Source organism: Gobius niger (assembly GCF_951799975.1).
Source record: "Gobius niger genome assembly, chromosome: 22".
Lineage (NCBI taxonomy): Eukaryota > Metazoa > Chordata > Actinopteri > Gobiiformes > Gobiidae > Gobius > Gobius niger.
In genome coordinates, this window is record NC_136873.1 from 10,310,787 (window position 1) to 10,331,635 (window position 20,849).

Here is a 20,849-nt window from a genome sequence, read left to right on the forward strand (position 1 = left end):
CTCCTCTTATGGCACGCGGAGGTTTGCGTAAAACCTGCGTCCCTGAATCCGCAGCTGCTCCAGTCTGCAGCCCCTCCCTCTCCCCCCCCCCCTCTCTCTCTCTCTCTCTGACACGCGCGCGCACTCGCCACCGTATCCTCCTCCTCCTCCTCTTCCTCCGTCTGCTCCTCCACACTCCCTCCCCTCAGTCCCTCTCCTCTCCCCGGCCAGAGCCACTCACCAGCGGCGCCTCTCCACCTCACCTCCCGCCGCCTGCCGCCTGCTCTGCGCTCCCGGGGCCTCGGCTGTGAGCTCCTCCGCAGACCGCGCTCTCCTCCCCCCGCCCTGGACTCTGGACTTTACCCCCCCCTCCCCTCTCTGTCCCCGGACCCGCGGACCATGAAGCAGCCGCTGGCGGAGCTGATGAGGATGAGCCGGATTTGCCGCATGGTTCTCGCCACTTGCCTGGGGTCGTTCGTGCTCGTCATCTTTTACTTCCAAAGTATGTTCCAGCCAGGTAGGGTCTCGCGCTCCTCTTCCTCCTCCTCCTCCTCCTCCTCCTCCTCCTCTCCGCTTTGTTCTTGCGGGTGCCACGCTGACGCACTGGCACGCGGGCACGGACGGGGATGGAGCGGGGTCTTGTTGCGCTTTTGTGACGCGTGTGTTTCCCTCTGACTCTGGTGTTTGATGGAGGTTTGAGGCGCTGCAGGGGAAGTGAGGGATGTGGAGAATCAGTTAGAAACTTGTGCCGAACATTAGAGACAGAAATGTGTTGTGAGTTTTCATTTTTGTCTCATTTTGAGTTAGTTTTTGTGACATTTTTGTGACATTTTTGTCACTTTATGGTTCAGTTTTTTGTCACTTTTTGTTGAATTTTTGTTGAATTTTTGTCGAATTTTTGTTGAATTTTTGTCGAATTTTTGTTGAATTTTTGTTGATTTTTTGTTGAATTTTTGTTGAATTTTTGTTGAATTTTTGTCTTTTTTTTGTTGATTTTTTGTCACATTTTTGTTGAATTTTTGTCTTTTTTTGTCTTTTTTTGTCTTTTTTTGTCTTTTTTTGTTGAATTTTTGTTACATTTTGTTGATTTTTTGTTGATTTTTTGTTGAATTTTTGTTGATTTTTTGTTGGATTTTTGTTGAATTTTTGTTGAATTTTTGTTGAATTTTTGTTGATTTTTTGTTGAATTTTTGTCTTTTTTTTGTTGATTTTTTGTCACATTTTTGTTGAATTTTTGTCTTTTTTTGTCTTTTTTTGTCTTTTTTTGTCTTTTTTTGTTGAATTTTTGTTACATTTTGTTGATTTTTTGTTGATTTTTTGTTGAATTTTTGTTGATTTTTTGTTGGATTTTTGTTGAATTTTTGTTGAATTTTTGTTGAATTTTTGTTGATTTTTTGTTGAATTTTTGTCTTTTTTTTGTTGATTTTTTGTCACATTTTTGTTGAATTTTTGTCTTTTTTTTGTCTTTTTTTGTTGAATTTTTGTTGAATTTTTGTTGAATTTTTGTCTTTTTTTTGTTGATTTTTTGTCACATTTTTGTTGAATTTTTGTCTTTTTTTGTCTTTTTTTGTTGAATTTTTGTTGAATTTTTGTCATTTTTTTGTTGAATTTTTGTCACATTTTTTTGAATTTTTGTCATTTTTTTGTTGAATTTTTGTCTTTTTTTGTTGATTTTTTGTCGATTTTTTGTCACATTTTTGTCGAATTTTTGTCACATTTTCTTGATTTTTTGTCACATTTTGTCGAATTTTTGTCACATTTTGTTGATTTTCTGTCACATTTTGTTGGATGTGTGTGTTTCCCTCTGTCCCTCAGGTTTACACTGACTCTGGTTTTTCATGTCGGTGTGGAGGCGCTGCAGGTGAAGTGATGAATGCTGGGAAATCATTTAGAAACTTGTGCTGAACATTAGATACACATAAACATGAGACAGAAATGGCTTGTGTGAAGTCAGTCCCGCCAGAGTGTTCGACTCACTGCAAACTTCTGTCATGTTTTACCACTTCGTTTGAGGTTTTGATCATTGATTGGTCATTGGCTCAAGTCCTGGTCTGATCTTTGTTCAGGTCTTGGTCTGGTTCTTAGTTGTGGTCTTGGACCGGTCTTGGTTTGGGTCTTGGTCTTTGCTTAGTTTTAGTTTGGGTCATGGTTTGGGTCTTGGTTTTAGTCTGGTTTAGTCTTTATGATGAAGATGTGACAAAAACGTGAGAAAACTTAGACAAAAAAACTGACAAAAAATGGACAAATATATTTATGATGAAAAAGTGGCAAAAATTTGATAAAAAAATGACAAAAAAATTATGAAAAAATGACAAAAAATATGACAAAAATGGACAAAAAATATGACAAAAATGGACAAAGAAAATTATGAAAAAGTACCAAAAAATGTGACAAAAAATTACGAAAAGTTGATGAAAAAGTGGCAAAAATGTGACTATTTGACAAAAAATATACAAAAAAGTTACAGAAATGAGTTGAAAACCACCCAAAAAATGATGGGAAATAAATCTGATGACGTGAGAAAAAATATCCATTTAGATTCAAAGAGTCAAATGAGGCGTTACACTGGCCTACAGGATTTGGGTAAAGCTGAACTGGAGAAAATGTGCTCGGTTCAGGCGGGAGTTAAGGGGTTAAAGAGCCGTTTCAAAGATCTGACTCTTTTATTCAGCCTGTTCTTCACTGAGTCTGAGCTGGAGCTAACGGGCTCTGACTGTGGAAGGATAAAGAGAGCGCCGGTGTGAACGCAGGACTTTGAAGTTCTCAGCGTTAGATTAAAAGGCTTCGACTCGGAGCTGCTTTTACAAAGAGAATCTTTAATTTCTGACTCCAGACACGTCGAGCCGTTCAGAGTCAGAGCGAGAGAACGAACGTCACGGCCTTTTCCACAAACTCCGGACTCGTGGAAACATCGGCAATTTTAGACATTTTTCCATAGTTGTTTATTTGTTTATTTGAGCAGTAAAGACCCTTTCGCTGCTGACATCATCGGTGACATCATCTGGAGACAGGAAGTGATCAAGAGAAATAAGACTATAAAAAATAAAATAAAAAGATTTAAAAAAAAAAATAATAATAATAAGAATTAAAACAAAAATAAATAAAAAATAAATAAAAAAATCAATAAATAAAAAAAATAAAATAAAATAAAATAAAAATTCAATAAAAAATTCAATAAAAAATAAATAAATAAATTAAAAAATCAATAAAAAATCAATAAAAAAATAAAAAAATAAAAAAAAATAAAATAAAAAAAAAATCAATAAAAAAATCAATAAATTTTTTAAAAAATCAATAAAAAAAATAAAAAAATAAAAAAAATCAATACAAAATCAATTAAAAAATCAATAAAAAAATCAATACAAAAAAGAAAAAATCAATAAAAAATCAATAAAAAAATCAACAAAAAATCAATAAAAAAATCAACAAAAAATCAATAAAAAAATCAATACAAATCAATAAAAAATTAAATCAATAAAAAAATCAATAAAAAATTAAATTAAATAAAAAATCAATAAAAAGAAAAAAAATCAATAAAAAAAAAAAGAAGAAATAAGATTAAACTAAAACTAGCGATTATAAATGTAAAACTACAACTAAACACGTGGTCCTGTTGTGGCTTAAGGTGTCAGAACAAGAGGAATGACATTTGAGACGATAAAACAAAGTTCATCTGACGTTTCCAACAACGGTTAGACATTTGTTTATCGTTACTATGACAACAGCTACAATGGCAATAGATCGGACACTCGCTTCCCGCCTCCAGCCGAGCCCAGAACGTTTACAGATGAGTAAAATCGATACATTCTGCTCAGAAGCCGGTCTGAAGCAAGAAGCTCATGAACGCTGACGCCCAAACTCAATGCAATAAAAGGTTAAAGGTTACTGTACAGAGTAAATACGTTTTTGTTCATAAGGATCAGTGAGTTTGTCTTGAAGCTAAAGGCTAACACTCATTTCATGCATTATCCTCGATCCTACTGCTCCCCCTAGTGGCATCTCTTCTTCTCTGTACCTTTCAGAAATCTTTTGTTTGTATTGATGTTTAAACCAGTGGATGTCCCGGTCTGTTCTGAAGAGATAAGTGACTGAATGAAGGAGTTATTATCTCTAATGTGATCATGAGCTCGACCTCCTCAGAGCTCAGCGTCCCGGGTCTAAAGCGCAGGTTCCCGGGGGAGCGTTCAGCGTCTGTGGAGAGTTTAATCATTTATTACGGTGCAGAGTCGTATATACTCGGATAAATCGACCCACAGCTCCGAGCTCGGGGGAGTCGGGCTCCACACGCTCCACACGGGAGGGAACTGTTCATTTCCCTCTGTTTAGTTCATAAAATTGTTTCTGTTTTTATGACTCGATGCTTAGAGTGTAATACAGTTAATAAATGAGAGCAACATCCGGGAACTCTTTGCTGAGCAGCGCCCCCTTTTGGAGGAATGCAGAGTTATAAATTGCATTGCTGTGTATGTGGAAACCGGATCATTTCTCTTTCTCTGGGGATAAAATATTCCAAACCGGTGCCAGAACCTCCAGAACGTTCTTGATCACAGACACATAGACTCACTGTCAGAGGACGACTGGAAGCATCTGTCAGGGCTGAAGTATAAAAAAGACCAAACTCAGAGACAGTGGAAAATTTATGGATGAATACGAGTCAGGAAGGCGTCAAATTCATTTTCGTTTAGGAGATTTCTTACAAAAGCTGCATTTCTCCCATAGAGCTGTATTGGCCCCGCCCATAGAGCTGTATTGGCCCCGCCCATAGAGCTGTACTGGCCCCGCCCATAGAGCTGTACTGGCCCCGCCCATAGAGCTGTATTGGCCCCGCCCTCCACCTGACATTATGACATCATCACATTATAAATCGTGAACTCAACATAAATGTCCCAAAAGTAAATAAAAAAAATCAAACAATAAAAACAATAATAATAATAATGAATAAATAAAAATAAATACATAAATAAATAAATATGAATGAATGGATTAATGAATGAATAAATATATAAATAAACATAAATAAATATATAAAAATAAATAAATAGATGAATAAATGAATAAATAAATACATAAATAACAAAATAAAAAATAAAATAAATAAAAATAAACATATATAAAAATAAAAAAATAAAAATAAAAAAAAATAAACATAAATAAATAAACATAAAAAAATAAAAAATAAAAAATAAAAAATATAAATATATATATATATATAAATATAAATAAATCAATCAATAAAAATACATAAATTAATAAATAAAATAATATAATAATAACAAAATAAAAATAATAATAATAATAATAAAACAAAAAACAAAAAAACCATAAAAAACATGTTCCCCTGATCCTGATCGTATCCACATTACTCTGATCCTCCTGATCCTCCATGTTGACGGTTACCATAGTGACCACCCTGACTCTCCCCGTCGCCATGGGCTCTTTCTCAGGCTGATGATGGAAACTTTGAGCAGGTCTGGATCCGCTCACAGACTAAGTGTTTTAACAGGAGCTCACAGGCCCGTCTGCTTCTCAGGCTCCTCTGGATGTTTGTGGCTCAGAAAGCAGAGCCGGGGGGAGGAGGGGGGGGGGTTTATCCACAAACACTCTTACTCCAGTTCAGCTTTACCCAAATCTAAATCCAAATTTAGTTTGTATAATTTTTTAACACATTATCGTTATTATTTTTGTCATTTTTTGCTCACTTTTTCAACACTTTTTTTCTCACTTTTTTGTTTATTTTTCGTCGCTTTTTTGTCCATTTTTAACAATTTTTTGTCCCTTTTGTAAAACATTTTTGTTTAAATTTTGTCACTTTTTTGGGTAATTTTTTAACACATTTTTGTCACTTTTTTGGTCACTTTTTTAACACTTCTTTGTTGCTTTTTTGTCTTTTTTTTGGTCATTTTTTTGTTTATTTTTTGTCACTTTTTGACATATTTTTGTTATTTTTTTTTTTTTTTAATTGTTTAAATTTTGTCACTTTTTTTGTAATTTTTTGTCACTTTTTTTTAACACATTTTTGTCCCTTTTTGCCATATTGTTTTGCTCCGTTTACATCAGGACGATCTGAACCTTCCAAACCAGTGAAGAAGAAACAACCAGGAAGTGACGTCACCAACGGCTCATTCATAAAAACTATAAAACCTCACAATGAACAGAGATAACCAGATATAACCAGATATAACCAGATATAACCAGATATAACCAGATATAACCAGATAGAACCAGATAGAACCAGATAGAACCAGATAGAACCAGATAAAACCAGATAAAACCAGATAGAACCAGATAGAACCAGATAGAACCAGATAGAACCAGAGCACAGGAGTCAAGTCTTTGCAGAAGCTGAAACATGAACTCTGAGAAACTAAACGTTCACTTTCTTCCCCTCTGAGCCTCGTAATTACAGAGATCTGACCCACAAACCCACAGAGCTCCAGCCCCCCCCTCAGGCCCCCCCAGGCCCCCCCAGAATCAGCTGACTCTGTGGGGCAGGGAAGGCAAACAGAAAAGGTGGCGTGGAAGTGTGAGATATTTGGGCCGCGCCCCTTTGGCCGGCGTCATGGCGACCAGTGTGGCTTCAGTGAAGGAAAACTGACCACAGACGTTTGGACCGAGCCCGTTTTAGCCACGAGGAGGAGGAGCCTCTAAAGCCGAGGGAGGCGGAGTCTGAAACCTCACGACCTCGCCTCAGTTTCTCTAAAGCCGAGGGAGGCGGAGTCTCGAACCTCACGACCTCGCCTCAGTTTCTCTAAAGCCGAGGGAGGCGGAGTCTCAGACCTCACGACCTCGCCTCAGTTTCTCTAAAGCACACAGTGGAATCACACAGCTGTCGTCGGGAACACATTTTTCTCGAGTATTTTGTTAAAAAATGATACAAATCAAGCTAAAATTAAACAAAAAAGTGACAAAAAAGCGACAAAAATGTGTTAAAAAATGACCAAAAAATGACTAAAAAGTGTTTAAAAAATGACAAAAAATGACAAAAATATGTTAAAAAAAAAGTTAAAAAAATGACAAAAATATGTAGAAAAAATTACAAAAAGCAACAATCATGTGTTAAAAAAAGACAAAAATTTGTAAAAAAAAAAGCAAAAAAATGTTTAAAAAATGACCAAAAAAGCGACAAAAGTGTTGAAAAAGTGACAAAAAAATTACAAAAAAGTGACAAAATCTTTTTAAAAAATGACCAAAAAATAACAAAAATGTGTCAAAAAAAAGGCAAAAAAGTGACAAAAAATAAACAAAACAAAGTGACAAAATTGTGTTAAAAAATGATACAAATAAAAAAAAAAAAACAGGTTGTAGCTTTAGCCTCGGCGTGTTTAGTCCTGACTCTGGGAGCTCCACACGGCTCTGATGGCCGTGTATTGACCTGTGACCTCTGACCCCGGTGTGGTCGGTGACTCTGTTTGGCAGCTGTGTTTGAAATGCCTTTCCTGAGCCCAGGCATTCGGATCATCCATAAAGGAACGGAATCCTCTGTCCACACTGCATTTCACACATTCTAACATGGACTTAACCTCTTACCACCAAAACCAAATGCATTCTGTCTTTTTATTTCCCTTATGTGTTTTTGTCACTTTTTTATGGTACTTTTGTTGTTTTTTGCTGGATTATCGTCACTTTTTGTTGCTCTTTTGTCACTTTTTTCATTTTTTTGCTGGATTTTTGTCAATTTTTTGCTGGATTTTTGTCACTTTTTTGCTGGATTTTTGTCATTTTTTTGCTGGATTTTTGTCATTTTTTTTTACTGGATTTTTATCACTTTTTTGCTGGATTTTTATCACTTTTTTCCTGGATTTTTGTCTTTTTTTGCTGGATTTTTGTCACTTTTTTGCTGGATTTTTGTCACTTTTTTGCTGGATTTTTATCACTTTTTTATTGGATTTTTATCACTTTTTTGCTGGATTTTTATCACTTTTTTGCTGGATTTTTGTCACTTTATTATTGGATTTTTATCACTTTTTTGCTGGATTTTTATCACTTTTTTCCTGGATTTTTGTCACTTTTTTGCTGGATTTTTATCACTTTTTTATTGGATTTTTATCACTTTTTTGCTGGATTTTTATCACTTTTTTGCTGGATTTTTATCACTTTTTTGCTGGATTTTTATCACTTTTTTCCTGGATTTTTATCACTTTATTATTGGATTTTTATCACTTTTTTGCTGGATTTTTATCACTTTTTTCCTGGATTTTTGTCACTTTTTTGCTGGATTTTTGTCACTTTTTTATTGGATTTTTATCACTTTTTTGCTGGATTTTTATCACTTTTTTGCTGGATTTTTATCACTTTTTTACTGGATTTTTATCACTTTTTTGCTGGATTTTTATCACTTTTTTGCTGGATTTTTGTCACTTTTTTATTGGATTTTTATCACTTTTTTGCTGGATTTTTATCACTTTTTTGCTGGATTTTTATCACTTTTTTACTGGATTTTTATCACTTTTTTGATGGATTTTTGTCACTTTTTTTCTGGATTTTTATCACTTTTTTGCTGGATTTTTATCACTTTTTTACTGGATTTTTATCACTTTTTTGATGGATTTTTGTCACTTTTTTTCTGGATTTCTGTCACTTTTTTGAATAAACCTCCATATGGACCCGATTTAGCCTTGACTTTATTTATAGTTGATAAATAAGTTCATATTTCACCAGAAAACGACTAAAAAGAGTGAAAGATTGTGCTTCTCAAAATAGTTTTTTCAATGTTTTGGTCCATTCCTGTCCAATAAGGAAGTGACACAGACACAAGCTCCTGTATAACGGTGTCTAACGTGTGGTGTGAGCTTCAGGACGTGTGTGATTCCAGCGTTTCCTCCCGTTAGATCCACGTCTGTGTAATCATCCTCCGTCTGAGCGTGTCATTATCTCCGTCTGCTGCAGCTCCAGCGCCGGAAGCAAAACTCACACCACAAATATGATCAAGAGTCTTTCCTTCCACAGAGTTTCCCCGACTGCGGGACAGTCGGGTCTGTTTAGTTTGGTACATTGTGGATTTCATGAATAGAGGCTTTGACAAACATGTGCCTTTGGTTTAGTTCATGAACTCATCCTCAAGCAGCGTCACTTCAGCTCTTACCCCCCGCCTGAACCTCTTAACCCCCGCCTGAACCAAATGCATTCTGTCCTCTGTGGCTGTTATAGAGGCCTGTGAAAGCTAAGACCCACAAAACCGATCTTTTTCCCCCACATTGTTTTGTATGTTTTATTTTTTTATTTTTTTCATTTTTTTTGACATTTTTGTTGAATCAGTTTTTGGTTGAGCTTTTTGTCACTTTTTAGTTGAATTTTTGTTGAATTTTTGTTGAATTTTTGTCACTTTTTTGTTGAATTTTTGTTGATTTTTTGTTGAATTTTTGTCACTTTTTTGTTGAATTTTTGCCACATTTTTGTTATTTTTTTGGTGAATTTTTCTCATTTTTTCGTTGAATTTTTGTCACATTTTTGTTGAATTTTTGTCACTTTTTTGTTGAATTTTTGTCACATTTTTATTGATTTTTTGTCACGTTTTGTTGAATTTTTCTCATTTTTTTGTCACTTTTTGTTGATTTTTTGTTGAATTTTTGTCACTTTTTTGTTGAATTTTTGTTGATTTTTTGTTGATTTTTTGTCACGTTTTTGTTGAATTTTTCTCATTTTTTTGTCACTTTTTGTTGATTTTTTGTTGAATTTTTGTCACTTTTTGTTGAATTTTTGTTGAATTTTTGTCACATTTTTGTTGGATTTTTGTTGAATTTTTGTTGAATTTATCCCTTTTTTTGTTGATTTTTTCTCATTTTTTTTTGAATTTTTGTCACATTTTTGTTGCGTTTACATCCTTGTTTTCTTCTCATTTTTTGTGGCTGTTTTGGTGCAGCTTTTTGATTAGGGTAAAGCCAAACTGGAGAAAATGTTCAGGTGGGAGTGAAGAGGTTAAGCTGTATATGATAAGAAAAATGAACAAATAAATATCCTACACCACATTCACAGCCAAGGGATTAATCGATTAATCATAAAAATAGATACAAAATAATGGTTAGTTGCAGCTCTAGATATAGATACATATATATAGATACATATATATAGATACATATATATAGATACATATATATATAGTACATATCGCGATACACTTGAAGTAAAGAAGCGCGTCCTCCATGTGTTTTAAATGTAAACCTGACGCTCTGGAGGCGCCGGACGCGTTTGGTGTGAACGCAGCGATATAAATACACCGAATGGTTGTTTTGCTGTGGGCTAAAAGCATTAAAATACCAGGATGTGCCTCTGAATATGCACTTATTATATTCAGGGTGATTAACTGGAAACATAAATGAGTCCTGGTGTTCTGAATGTGACAGCTTGAGGACTCGGTTTTTTAACTTGTGTTGTTTGTGGCTCGATGTTGTCACGTGAAGACACAGATTTGGAAGTGTCTGACTCTCTAAACCTTTCCAAATCTGCTCCAATGCTTTTCCCTGGATTTGGTTCGAGGCATAGCTTTTTCATCGCTCTTTAGTCCAGGTTCTGTCACTTGTTTGTTGTGTTGTTGTTCATTTTGTCCTTTAGCCTCTTAACTCCCACCTGAACATGTTTTCTCCAAAGTCTCCAAATCTAAAATCTTCTACAAAGCATGGAGTAAAACACGTGGAGAAAATGAGGATGTAAACGCAACAAAAAGCGACAAAAATGTGACAGAAAAAAATTGCAAAAAAAACAGAAAAAAAGTGACAAAAATCCAGCAAAAAAATGACAAAAGTCCTGCAAAAATGTGGCAAAAATCCAGTAAAAAAAAGGAAAAAAGTGACAAAAATCCAGCAGAAAAATGACAAAAATCCAGTAAAAAAATGACAAAAATCCAGTAAAAAAATGACAAAAATCCAGCCAAAAAAAGAGGGAAAAAATGACAAAAATCCAGAAAAAAATGACAAAAATCCAGCAAAAAAATGACAAAAATCCACAAAAAAGTGACAAAAATCCACAAAAAAGTGACAAAAATCCCCCCCCCAAAAAAAAATCCAGCAAAAAAAAGAAAAAAAAGTGACAAAAATCCAACAAAAAAACGATAAAAAATCCAGTAAAAAAGTGAAAAAAAATCTGATAAAAAGATTAAAAAAAAGACAAAAATCCAGCAAAAAAAAGTGTCACAAATCCAGCAAAAAAAATTATAAAAATCCGACAAAAAAATGACAAAAATCAGACAAAAAAGTGAAAAAAATCAGACAAAAAAATGACAAAAATCCACCAAAAAAGTAATAAAAAAGTGACGAAAATACATAAGGGAAATAAAGGGTGACGACAAAGAGGAGAGAGTGCATTTGGTTGTGGCGGGTGGTGAGAGGTTAAGCTCTTCACCCCCACCTGAACCAAGCACATGAAAAACCTGACTCTGGCTCGACCCTGATGATTCAGCCTCACACTGACTGTAGGACCTCACGTCTGCTCTTCTCCCTGAGCCGTGACATCATGCTCACGCCTCACACCTGTTAAAGTCAGCAACAACGGCGCTCCGCGGTGTTTGAAGTAAAAATAGTCTGTGGCCGACGCCCACTCGCGGCTCCGCAGACGTTTAGTCACTGAAGGAAGAACCGCAGGTCTGTGTTTAGATCCACCTCCGTCTGCTCGAGTGGAAAACACTGAAGAGGAACCGAGGAAACGTTTACCTGCAGACTAAAATGCAGCAAAAAGTAACAAAAATAGAACAAAAAAGTAACAAAAATATGACAAAAATATGACAAAAATATGACAAGATAATGACAAAAATATGACAAAAATATGACAAAAATATGACAAAAATATGACAAGATAATGACAAAAATATGACAAAAATATGACAAAAATATGACAAAAATATGACAAGATAATGACAAAAATATGACAAAAATATGACAAAAATATGACAAAAATATGACAAAAATATGACAAAAAAGTAACAAAAATATGACAAAAAAGTAACAAAAATATGACAAAAAAGTCACAAAAAAGTAACTAAAATATGACAAAAAAGTAACAAAAATTGGACAAAAATTGGACAAAAATATAAAAAGAAAAACACAAAAATTGGACAAAAATTGGACAAAAAAGTCACAAAAATTGGACAAAAAAGTCACAAAAAATAAAAGAAAAAAAAACGTTTACCTTCAGACTAAAATGCACCAAAAAGTCGGCTGTGGCTGAGACAGAGCAGGTCAGTGAGGGCGTCTGGACCAGGTGAAATCATGTCTTTTTCCTAAAGCGGAGGAGCTTTTTTTAAACGCTTTTCTGCTTTAACGTTTTAGTTTTGAATCAGGTTTTGTCGCGTTTTTTGTTTCTTCACCTTCATTAAGAAAAAATAAACACAGTTGAATCATAAACGTTTTCATTATATTCCAGCATTTTAACACATTGAGCGCCAACAATCCAGACCATTTTCCATGATGTTTGTAGCACCGCAGTGTATTCTGTGTTACATCTGTGGACACAGGATGTGGCTGGTTTGAAAGCTGAGACTCTCAGCTCTACGTAGGTGGAAACAGTTTAGTTCTAAGTGCCTCGGTTCCTGAGAAATCTGAGCTAAACAGAGGTTTGGATCAAAGCACTGATACTGTGTTTAATGAAGGGCTCTCTTTTCTGAACTCCTCCCCTCTCCTCTCTTTAAGACTTTAACAGGATGTTTCTCAGTCGTCCTTGGACCGATTTAAACCATTTAAAAACTCAGAACAGAAGTCCCGGTTTAGTCTCTCCTCTGCCTCTTCTGCGGCTCTGACGTTTGCTTTAACGCAGGATCCGGAGATGCATCCTCTTCTCGTCGCCATGGAAACAGCATCCGTCGCCAAAAACCCCCGTCCCACGCGTGACGGGGGAGGAGGCGCCGGGACAGACGTGTTTGTGAGACTGAGATCTGTTTCTTACCTGAGCGTAGACGAGTTCATGTGTAACTGTGTGGTCTTCACGCGTGCGCTCAGTCACGATGTTCATTCAGCCTCTCCTCCTCCTCTGGGTGAAAGGGGACTATGTTGTGAGGCGGAGTCATGTTTTGTTTAAAATGGTGGTTTGTTCCTTTAAGAGAAAGGTGTGAAAATAGCAAGGAAAACGAGGAGGAAAACGGAACAAAAATGACGAAAAACGTTGTGAAAACATGACAAAAATGCAAGAAAAAAGTGGCAAAAGTAGAACAAAAATATGACAAAAATATAAAAAAAACACGAAAAAAGCAACAAAAAAGTGACAAAAATATGACAAAAAATGACAAAAATATGATAAAAATATGATAAAAATATGACTAAAATATAAGCAAAAAAGTAACAAAAATATGACAAATATATGACAAAAATATGACAAAAAAGTGACAAAAAAATGACAAGAAAATGACAAAAAAATGACAAAAAAAAATGACAAAAATATGATAAAAATATGACAAAAATATGACAAAAAAGTGACAAAAAAATGACAAAAAAATGACAAAAATATGACAAAAAAGTGACAAAAAAGTGACAAAAATATGACAAAAAAATGACAAAAAAGTGACAAAAATATGACAAAAAAGTGACAAAAATGCAGCAAAAAAATGACAAAAAAATGACAAAAATATGACAAAAAAGTGACAAAAAAGTGACCAAAAAGTGACAAAAAAGTGACAAAAAAATGACAAAAAAATGACAAAAATGTGACAAAAAAGTGACAAAAAAGTGACAAAAAAATGACAAAAAAATGACAAAAAAATGACAAAAATATGACAAAAAAGTCACAAAAATGCAAGAAAAAAGTGACTAAAGTGCAGCAAAAATGGGACAAAAACACCCATTTAAAACAAAACAACTGCCAACTATAAATATATTTAAAACATACATAGTTATTGTATTTCATTAAAATGCATCAACATTTACACAACTGCTTGATTTTTCAGTTTTCTCTAACGGAAAAAAAGAGTGTTAAACATCCAAATGATTTATAGTAGTAGTAGCAGTAGCAGTAGTAGTAGCAGTAGTAGTAAAAGTAGCAGTAGTAGTAGCAGTAGTAGTAGTATCTGGTCTGGAGCGTGGCTTGTGGAGCAGCTGTGGTGATCATGCTTTTACTTCTGCTCTGGCTGACTCGGCTTTTTCCCACCGCCCTGTGACAAACATCAACAAACGTTACGTAACTCTGGCTCCAGCATCACTGGTGCATTATGGGGGTTTTGCGAGGGTCAAAGGTTAAAGCGAGACGCTGCAGGTGAAAAACGACCAAACTCTCCCCATATATGTCAGAGGGAAAAATACTCCAAAACCTGACGGTGCTGTTTTTGTTTATCAGCCTGTCAATCAAGCCCGTGAGCGCAGGACGTCCCGCCTTTTTGCCCTTTTAAGGAACAGTAGGAGGAGACAGAGCGGCCATGAAGGTTCACACAGGACTCTGAATGAGACTCATTTTGTTTAATTTTTGTCACATTTTTGTTGAATTTTTATCATTTTTTGTTGAATTTTTGTCATTTTTTGTTGAATTTTTGTATAATTTTTATTGAATTTTTGTCACATTTTTGTTGAATTTTGATCATTTTTTTGTTGAATTTTGAACATTTTTTTGTTGAATTTTTATCATTTTTTGTTGAATTTTTATCATTTTTTTGTTGAATTTTTATCATTTTTTGTTGAATTTTTATCATTTTTTTGTTGAATTTGTATCATTTTTTTGTTGAATTTGTATCATTTTTTGTTGAATTTTTATCATTTTTTTGTTGAATTTTTATCATTTTTTGTTGAATTTTTATCATTTTTTTGTTGAATTTGTATCATTTTTTTGTTGAATTTGTATCATTTTTTGTTGAATTTTTATCATTTTTTTTGTTGAATTTTTATCAATTTTTTGTTGAATTTTTATCATTTTTTTGTTGAATTTTCGTCACATTTTTGTTGAATTTTCGTCACATTTTTGTTGAATTTTTTTCACATTTTTGTTGAATTTTTGTTGAATTTTTTTCACATTTTTGTTGAATTTTTGTTGAATTTTTTTCACATTTTTATTAAATTTTTGTTGAATTTTTTTCACATTTTTGTTGAATTTTTGTTGAATTTTTGTCACATTTTTATTAAATTTTTGTCACATTTTAATTGATTTTTTGTCACATTTTTATTAAATTTTTGTCACATTTTTATTGAATTTTTGTCACATTTTTATTAAATTTTTGTCACATTTTTATTGAATTTTTGTCACATTTTTATTACATTTTTGTCACATTTTTATTGAATTTTTATCATTTTTTTGTTGAATTTTCGTCACATTTTTATTGAATTTTTTTCACATTTTTGTCGAATTTTTGTCACATTTTTATAAAATTTTCGTCACATTTTTATTGAATTTTGTCACATTTTTATTGAATTTTTGTCACATTTTTTGTTGAATTATTTCAAAGTGCAGCAAAAAGAGTCAGAAATGTAGAAAAAAGTGAGAGAAACAGATCAGTTATGTTGGTCTTTACCCTGAAGGCTGTGAGCTTTAGGATTTGGGTAAAGCTGGAGGTCATGTGCTCAGTGAGATGTTCAAATGCCCTGCCTTTCACGATCCGACTCACGCTTCACCAGGAAAAGTTATTCCTGGACGTCTAAATCCGCACTTTCTAATAAAAGGCCAGATTCACTTTCCTGTGATTATCCGCCCAGAAACCGAGCGAGCGAGCGCCGGCGGGAGGGCTGGGCCTAAATTACAGGACGCCGCGGGTTTGTGGCGGCCATGTTGGAGCTGCCAGAGCGCCGGCGTCTGTCATTAGGGCGGGCAGAGGGCGGGGAACTGACCCACTGTTTAGGCCTGACAGATATTACAGGGGGAGGATTCAGGATGTGTGTGTTAACCAGCAGGGGGCAGCGCTACAGTTTTAACCACTAGGACCAAACACTGACACACAAATACACCTTTAACCTCTTAACTCCCACCTCAACATGTTTTCTCCTGTTCTCCAAATCTAAAAGCTTCTGCAAAACAGAGAAAAAAACGAGAAGAAATGAGGATGTAAACAAAAAAAGCGACAAAAATGACAAAAACTCAAGAAAAAATGACTAAAATCCAGCAAAAAAAAGACAAAAATCCACCAAAAAAAATATAAAAATCCACAAAAAAAAAAAAAAAAATCCACAAAAAGAAAGACAAAAATCCAGCGAAAAAAAGACAAAAATCCAGCGAAAAAATTATAAAAATCCACAAAAAAATGACTAAAATCCACAAAAAAAAAAAAAATCCACCAAAAAAAAAAAAAAATCCACAAAAAAAAGACAAAAATCCAGCGAAAAAGTGACAAAAATCCAGCAAAAAAATGACAAAAATCCAGCGAAATAATTATAAAAATCCACAAAAAAAATGACTAAAATCCAAAAAAAAAAAAAAAATCCACAAAAAAAAAAAGACAAAAATCCAGCGAAAAAGTGACAAAAATCCAGCAAAAAAAAGACAAAAATCCAGCAAAAAAAAGACAAAAATCCAGCAAAAAAAAGACAAAAATCGAGCAAAAAAGTGACAAAAATCCAGCAAAAAAGTGACAAAAATCCAGCAAAAAAAGATTAAAATCCAGCAAAAAAGTGACAAAAATCCAGCAAAAAAAGATTAAAATCCAGCAAAAAAGTGACAAAAATCCAGCAAAAAAGTGACAAAAATCCACCAAAAAATATATAAAAATCCAGCAAAAAAAAGACAAAAATCCAGCAAAAAAGTGACAAAAATGCAGCAAAAAAATATAAAAATCCAGCAAAAAAAGTGACAGAAGAGCAGCAAAAAAGTATTAAAAAAGTGACAAAAATACATAAAGGAAATAAAAAGTGACAACAATCGTTATTAGTTGTATTTCTAACCTTAGAATACAATGCTTTCAAAGCTGCTTCATAATAAAATGTACCTCTGGGCTCACAACACGTGAAAGCAAAATAGAAAACAAATGGTTTAGCATCAAAGTAAAAAAACAAAAAGCAGCGCAGTGCAGGCCGTGCGCTCGTTACGTGGTAGTTTCATTTTTAACGGAGTGAGGAAAATGGATTTGATCACGAGTTTATGAGCAGAAGCAAAGGCTGTGCAGGTTATGGATAATATAACGTAGTCATTGTGGCACTGATGAGCGAGTTCTTCTTTCCCTCATGTGTGTGTGTTGGGATAGTGTTGCTAGTTGTCATTGTGTTGCTAGTTGCTGTAGAGGTCGGCTCTATGGGAGGAGCTTCATCCTTCTCTATGGCTTCTCTAAATGAGATGTAAATGAGCCCCTCCCTCGGCAGAGAGCTGGGATCAAAACTTCACAATCTGTTCTCTCCACTTCCCTCTTCAGTTTCCCCCTGAGCGCTTCACTCTCAGGTCTGAGGAGGAACCCTGACTCTCCGACGAGGCGCGAGCCGCTCGATCGATGCCGTTTCTCTTTCTCCCCCGTCAGCTGTTTCAACACTCCATTCCAGAAAAACAATCGATCCAACAGTCGGTCCGAGCACATGTTCTCCAGTTTCTCAATAAAAGTGTCAAAAACGTCCGTAGGAGCGACTAAAGCGGAACAAAAACCCCAGAGAAAACCAGCCCTGGAGTTTTGTAGCAACACATTTCTCTTCTTCTGTACTGGCCGTCTCTCAGGAGGAACGTTACTTTTAAAAGTAACTCGTTAGTTCACTCGTTACTCCTTTGGGAAAGTAGTTTGGGCGGTTTTCAACTCATTTTTGTAACTTTTTTGTAATTTTTTTGTCAAATAGTACATTCTTTGGCACTTTTTGTCATATGTTCATCATTTTTTCATCATTTTTTTGTCAATTTATTGTGACATTTTTGCCACTTTTTCATCATTTTGAGGGACTATTCATGATGATGATGATGAAGTCGAAGCTGCTTCTCAGGTTTGAGTCAGTCCTGGGTCAGTGTTTACAGCAGGAACTCTTCTCGGCGCTGGGAACAAACAATAATAATAATAACAACTAGATAATTTTGCGGAATTGTAGGCTACTGCTGCAGAAATGGCAAAAATTGCAAAACATTGTGGAAAAAATTCATAATTGCGGAATAGTGCTTTTATTGTGAAAATCCCTATTTTGTTGCAGAATCTGTAAAAAGTGTTGAAATTGCAGAAACTCTTGACATTGTATAAAGTCTTAACATTGTATAAAGTGTTTAAATCACTCACAGACTTCACTGTATCAGAAATCCTATTCAAATGAATGGGCAGAATTCCCTATACAAATCAATGGCAGAATTCCCAAGCCTGTAGAAAAAAACTGGAAAACTGCAGAACTCTATTTTTTTCTGAAAACTGACAAGTTGTGGAACCTGAACAAGCACAAACTGCAGAAATTGCAAAAAAAAAAGGAAAATGTTGCGGAAAAACATCAATTTGCGGAAGCCCCATTATAAGTCAATGGGAAAAATCGGCTGCATTGAGTGTCCAGAAAAGCACTGTATAAAACCTGAACACATGCGCCCTCATCGTTTCCCGTGTTTAAAGCCCAGTGTCCACACGGCGCTGCCCTGAACCGGCCGTGGGTCAACACCGGGGCGGCGCCCGGACGTCACGAGCACAAAGAGCTCTTCATGGACGTGTTTGAGCAGAGCGGGAAGAGCCATGAGGGGGATGTGGAGACGAGCTGCAGAGATGTGGAGGAATAAAGACCTTATGTCATGATCAGCAACATCTGCAGTCACAGGTTCAACCTCTGTGTGTCTTGTGTGAACATTCCCCCTGTTTGGCTTCACTCAAATCTAGAAGCTTCTTTAAATAAAGCGTCAAAACAGCGACAAATCGAGGAGGAAATGCAAAAAGAAGTGAGAAAAAAGTGATGGCTTAGAGGAAGAAGGTCCTGCTGTACAGATGTGCCTCAGTGACTTTTCCGTCAGAGGAAACTGAAAAATCAAGCAGTTGTGTAAATGTTGATGCGCTTTAATTAAATAAATATGTATGTTTTAAATATATTGATAGTTGGCAGTTTTTTTTTTTTTAATGGGTGTTTTTGTCCCATTTGTGCTGCACTTTAGTCACTTCTTTCTTGCATTTTTGTGATTTTTTGGTCATATTTTTGTTACTTTTTTGTCATATTTTTGTTACTTTTTTGTCATATTTTTGTCACTTTTTAGTCATATTTTTGTCACTTTTTTGTCATATTTTTGTCACTTTTTAGTCATATTTTTGTCACTTTTTTGTCATATTTTTGTCACTTTTTTGTCATATTTTTGTAACTTTTTTGTCATATTTTTGTCACTTTTTTGTCATATTTTTGTTTGTTGAATTTTTGTCACATTTTTGTTGAGTTTTTGTCACATTTTTGTCACATTTTTTGTTCTGGTTCTGTCACGTTTTTGTGGCCTTTTCGTGGCTTTATTGTTGTGTTTTTGTTGCCTTTTCATCACATTTTTTGTCACTTTTTTAACGCTTTTTCCGGCACATTTTTGTTTTGTTTTCATCCTCTTTTCTTGTTGCTATTTTGATGCTTTTCTTTTTAGCTTTTTAGATTTGGGTAAAGCTCGGTTGAGGCGGGACCGGTGGCCCTTATCTCATTGGCAATATTACTTTCTTATTTCAAAGGAGATGTGCTAATGTAGCGATAGAGAATACCATCTGACACTTCCTGCTGGATTTATGTGAATAAACGGGTCTGTGCCTCCTCTAGTTTTGCTGTAATATATTCCAGTTATGTTAAATTCTTTATTAAAAATACTTTGTACGAATAACAACGGGCCTGATTTCCTGGAGGTTTTATTATTCTCTCCGGAGCGAAGTCTTGTGTGGTTGTACGGCAGCAGAGGCTTCAGAGAACGCAGAATAAAACATGAGGGTTCATGTTCAATAAAGAAGGAGCCGGAGCAGAGGCGGCTTTGGAGAGACTGGACTTTAGAGAGACTGGACTTTAGAGAGACTGGACTTTAGAGAGACTGGACTTTAGAGAGACTGGACTTTAGAGAGACTGGACTTTAGAGAGACTGGACTTTGAGAGACTGTAAAGTGTTTTCTTTGTCCTTTTGTTGTTAAAGGAAGTTTCTTTGTCGTTTCTCCTCAAACAAATGATATAAATGAAAAATAAAAGGAAGGAAAAGGAACATTATGAGTCTGTTTGTGGTTCTAGATGACACATTTTAGTAAAGGTTTTGAAAACCAGCATCCTTTTGTTACGGGACCTGGCACTAACTGGAACAGTAACCAATAAACTAACTCAAGAATCTCATTTTTCCCAAATCAAAAAGCTTCTTGAATAAAGTGAATTGAAATGTGACAAAAGCTAAATAAAACAGTCATCAGTTTTTTTTTTGTGACACATTTTTTATCAATTTTTTGTCAATTTTGTCACATTTTTCATCACATTTTTTTTTACATTTTTTGTCATTTTTTTCACATTTTTTTCACATTTTTTTCACATTTTTATCATTTTTTTGGTCACATTTTTTGTCATTTTTTATCAATTTTTAGTCATTTTTTTCACATTATTTGTCATTTTTTGTCACATTTTTTGTCACATTTTTTTGTCAATTTTTTTATCTTTTTTGTCATTTTTTCGTCACTTTTTTGTCACATCTTCATCATTGTTTTCGTCTCAGTTTTGTCGCTATTTTCTCACCTTTTTCCAGAAGCTTTTGGATTGGGGTAAAGCCAAACTGGAGAAAATGTGCTCAGTTCAGGTGGGAGTTAAGGGGTTAAGGAAACACTGTTGTTGCTAACTGTCCAGCGCTAACTGGAACATACAGTAACCAATAAACCAATTCAAGAATCTAATTTTTCCCAAATCAAAAAGCTTCTTGAAAAAAAAAAGCAATAGAAATGTGACAAAATCTAAATAAAACAGTGCCTGAGATGTTAATAAAGAGTGTTCCCTTTAAACAGTCCCTCCCTTTAATTGAAAGTATCTGGAGCTGATGTAGCGATTAGCGACGGGCGCTAACGGCTCCATTAAAGCTAACTTTAGCGCCGGTTCTCGTGAGGGTAATTGGAAAGGACATAA

General features: G+C 34.8%; 1 protein-coding gene across 2 annotated transcripts in view; it reads left to right on the forward strand.

The window, feature by feature from the left end:
* Nucleotides 1–349: 349 nt before the first annotated feature.
* Nucleotides 350–20,849, forward strand: part of chst11 (carbohydrate (chondroitin 4) sulfotransferase 11) — a gene marked incomplete at its 3' end in the record, with an annotated part of 47,656 nt that continues 27,156 nt past the window's right edge. The window contains exon 1 of one of the 2 annotated variants that reach the window (XM_079581025.1): nt 350–496. In XM_079581025.1, the coding sequence (XP_079437151.1) occupies nt 379–496 (118 nt within the window). In that variant the 5' untranslated portion in view covers nt 350–378. The remainder of the gene's footprint in view (nt 497–20,849) is intronic. The other variant, XM_079581026.1, reaches the window with a different exon arrangement.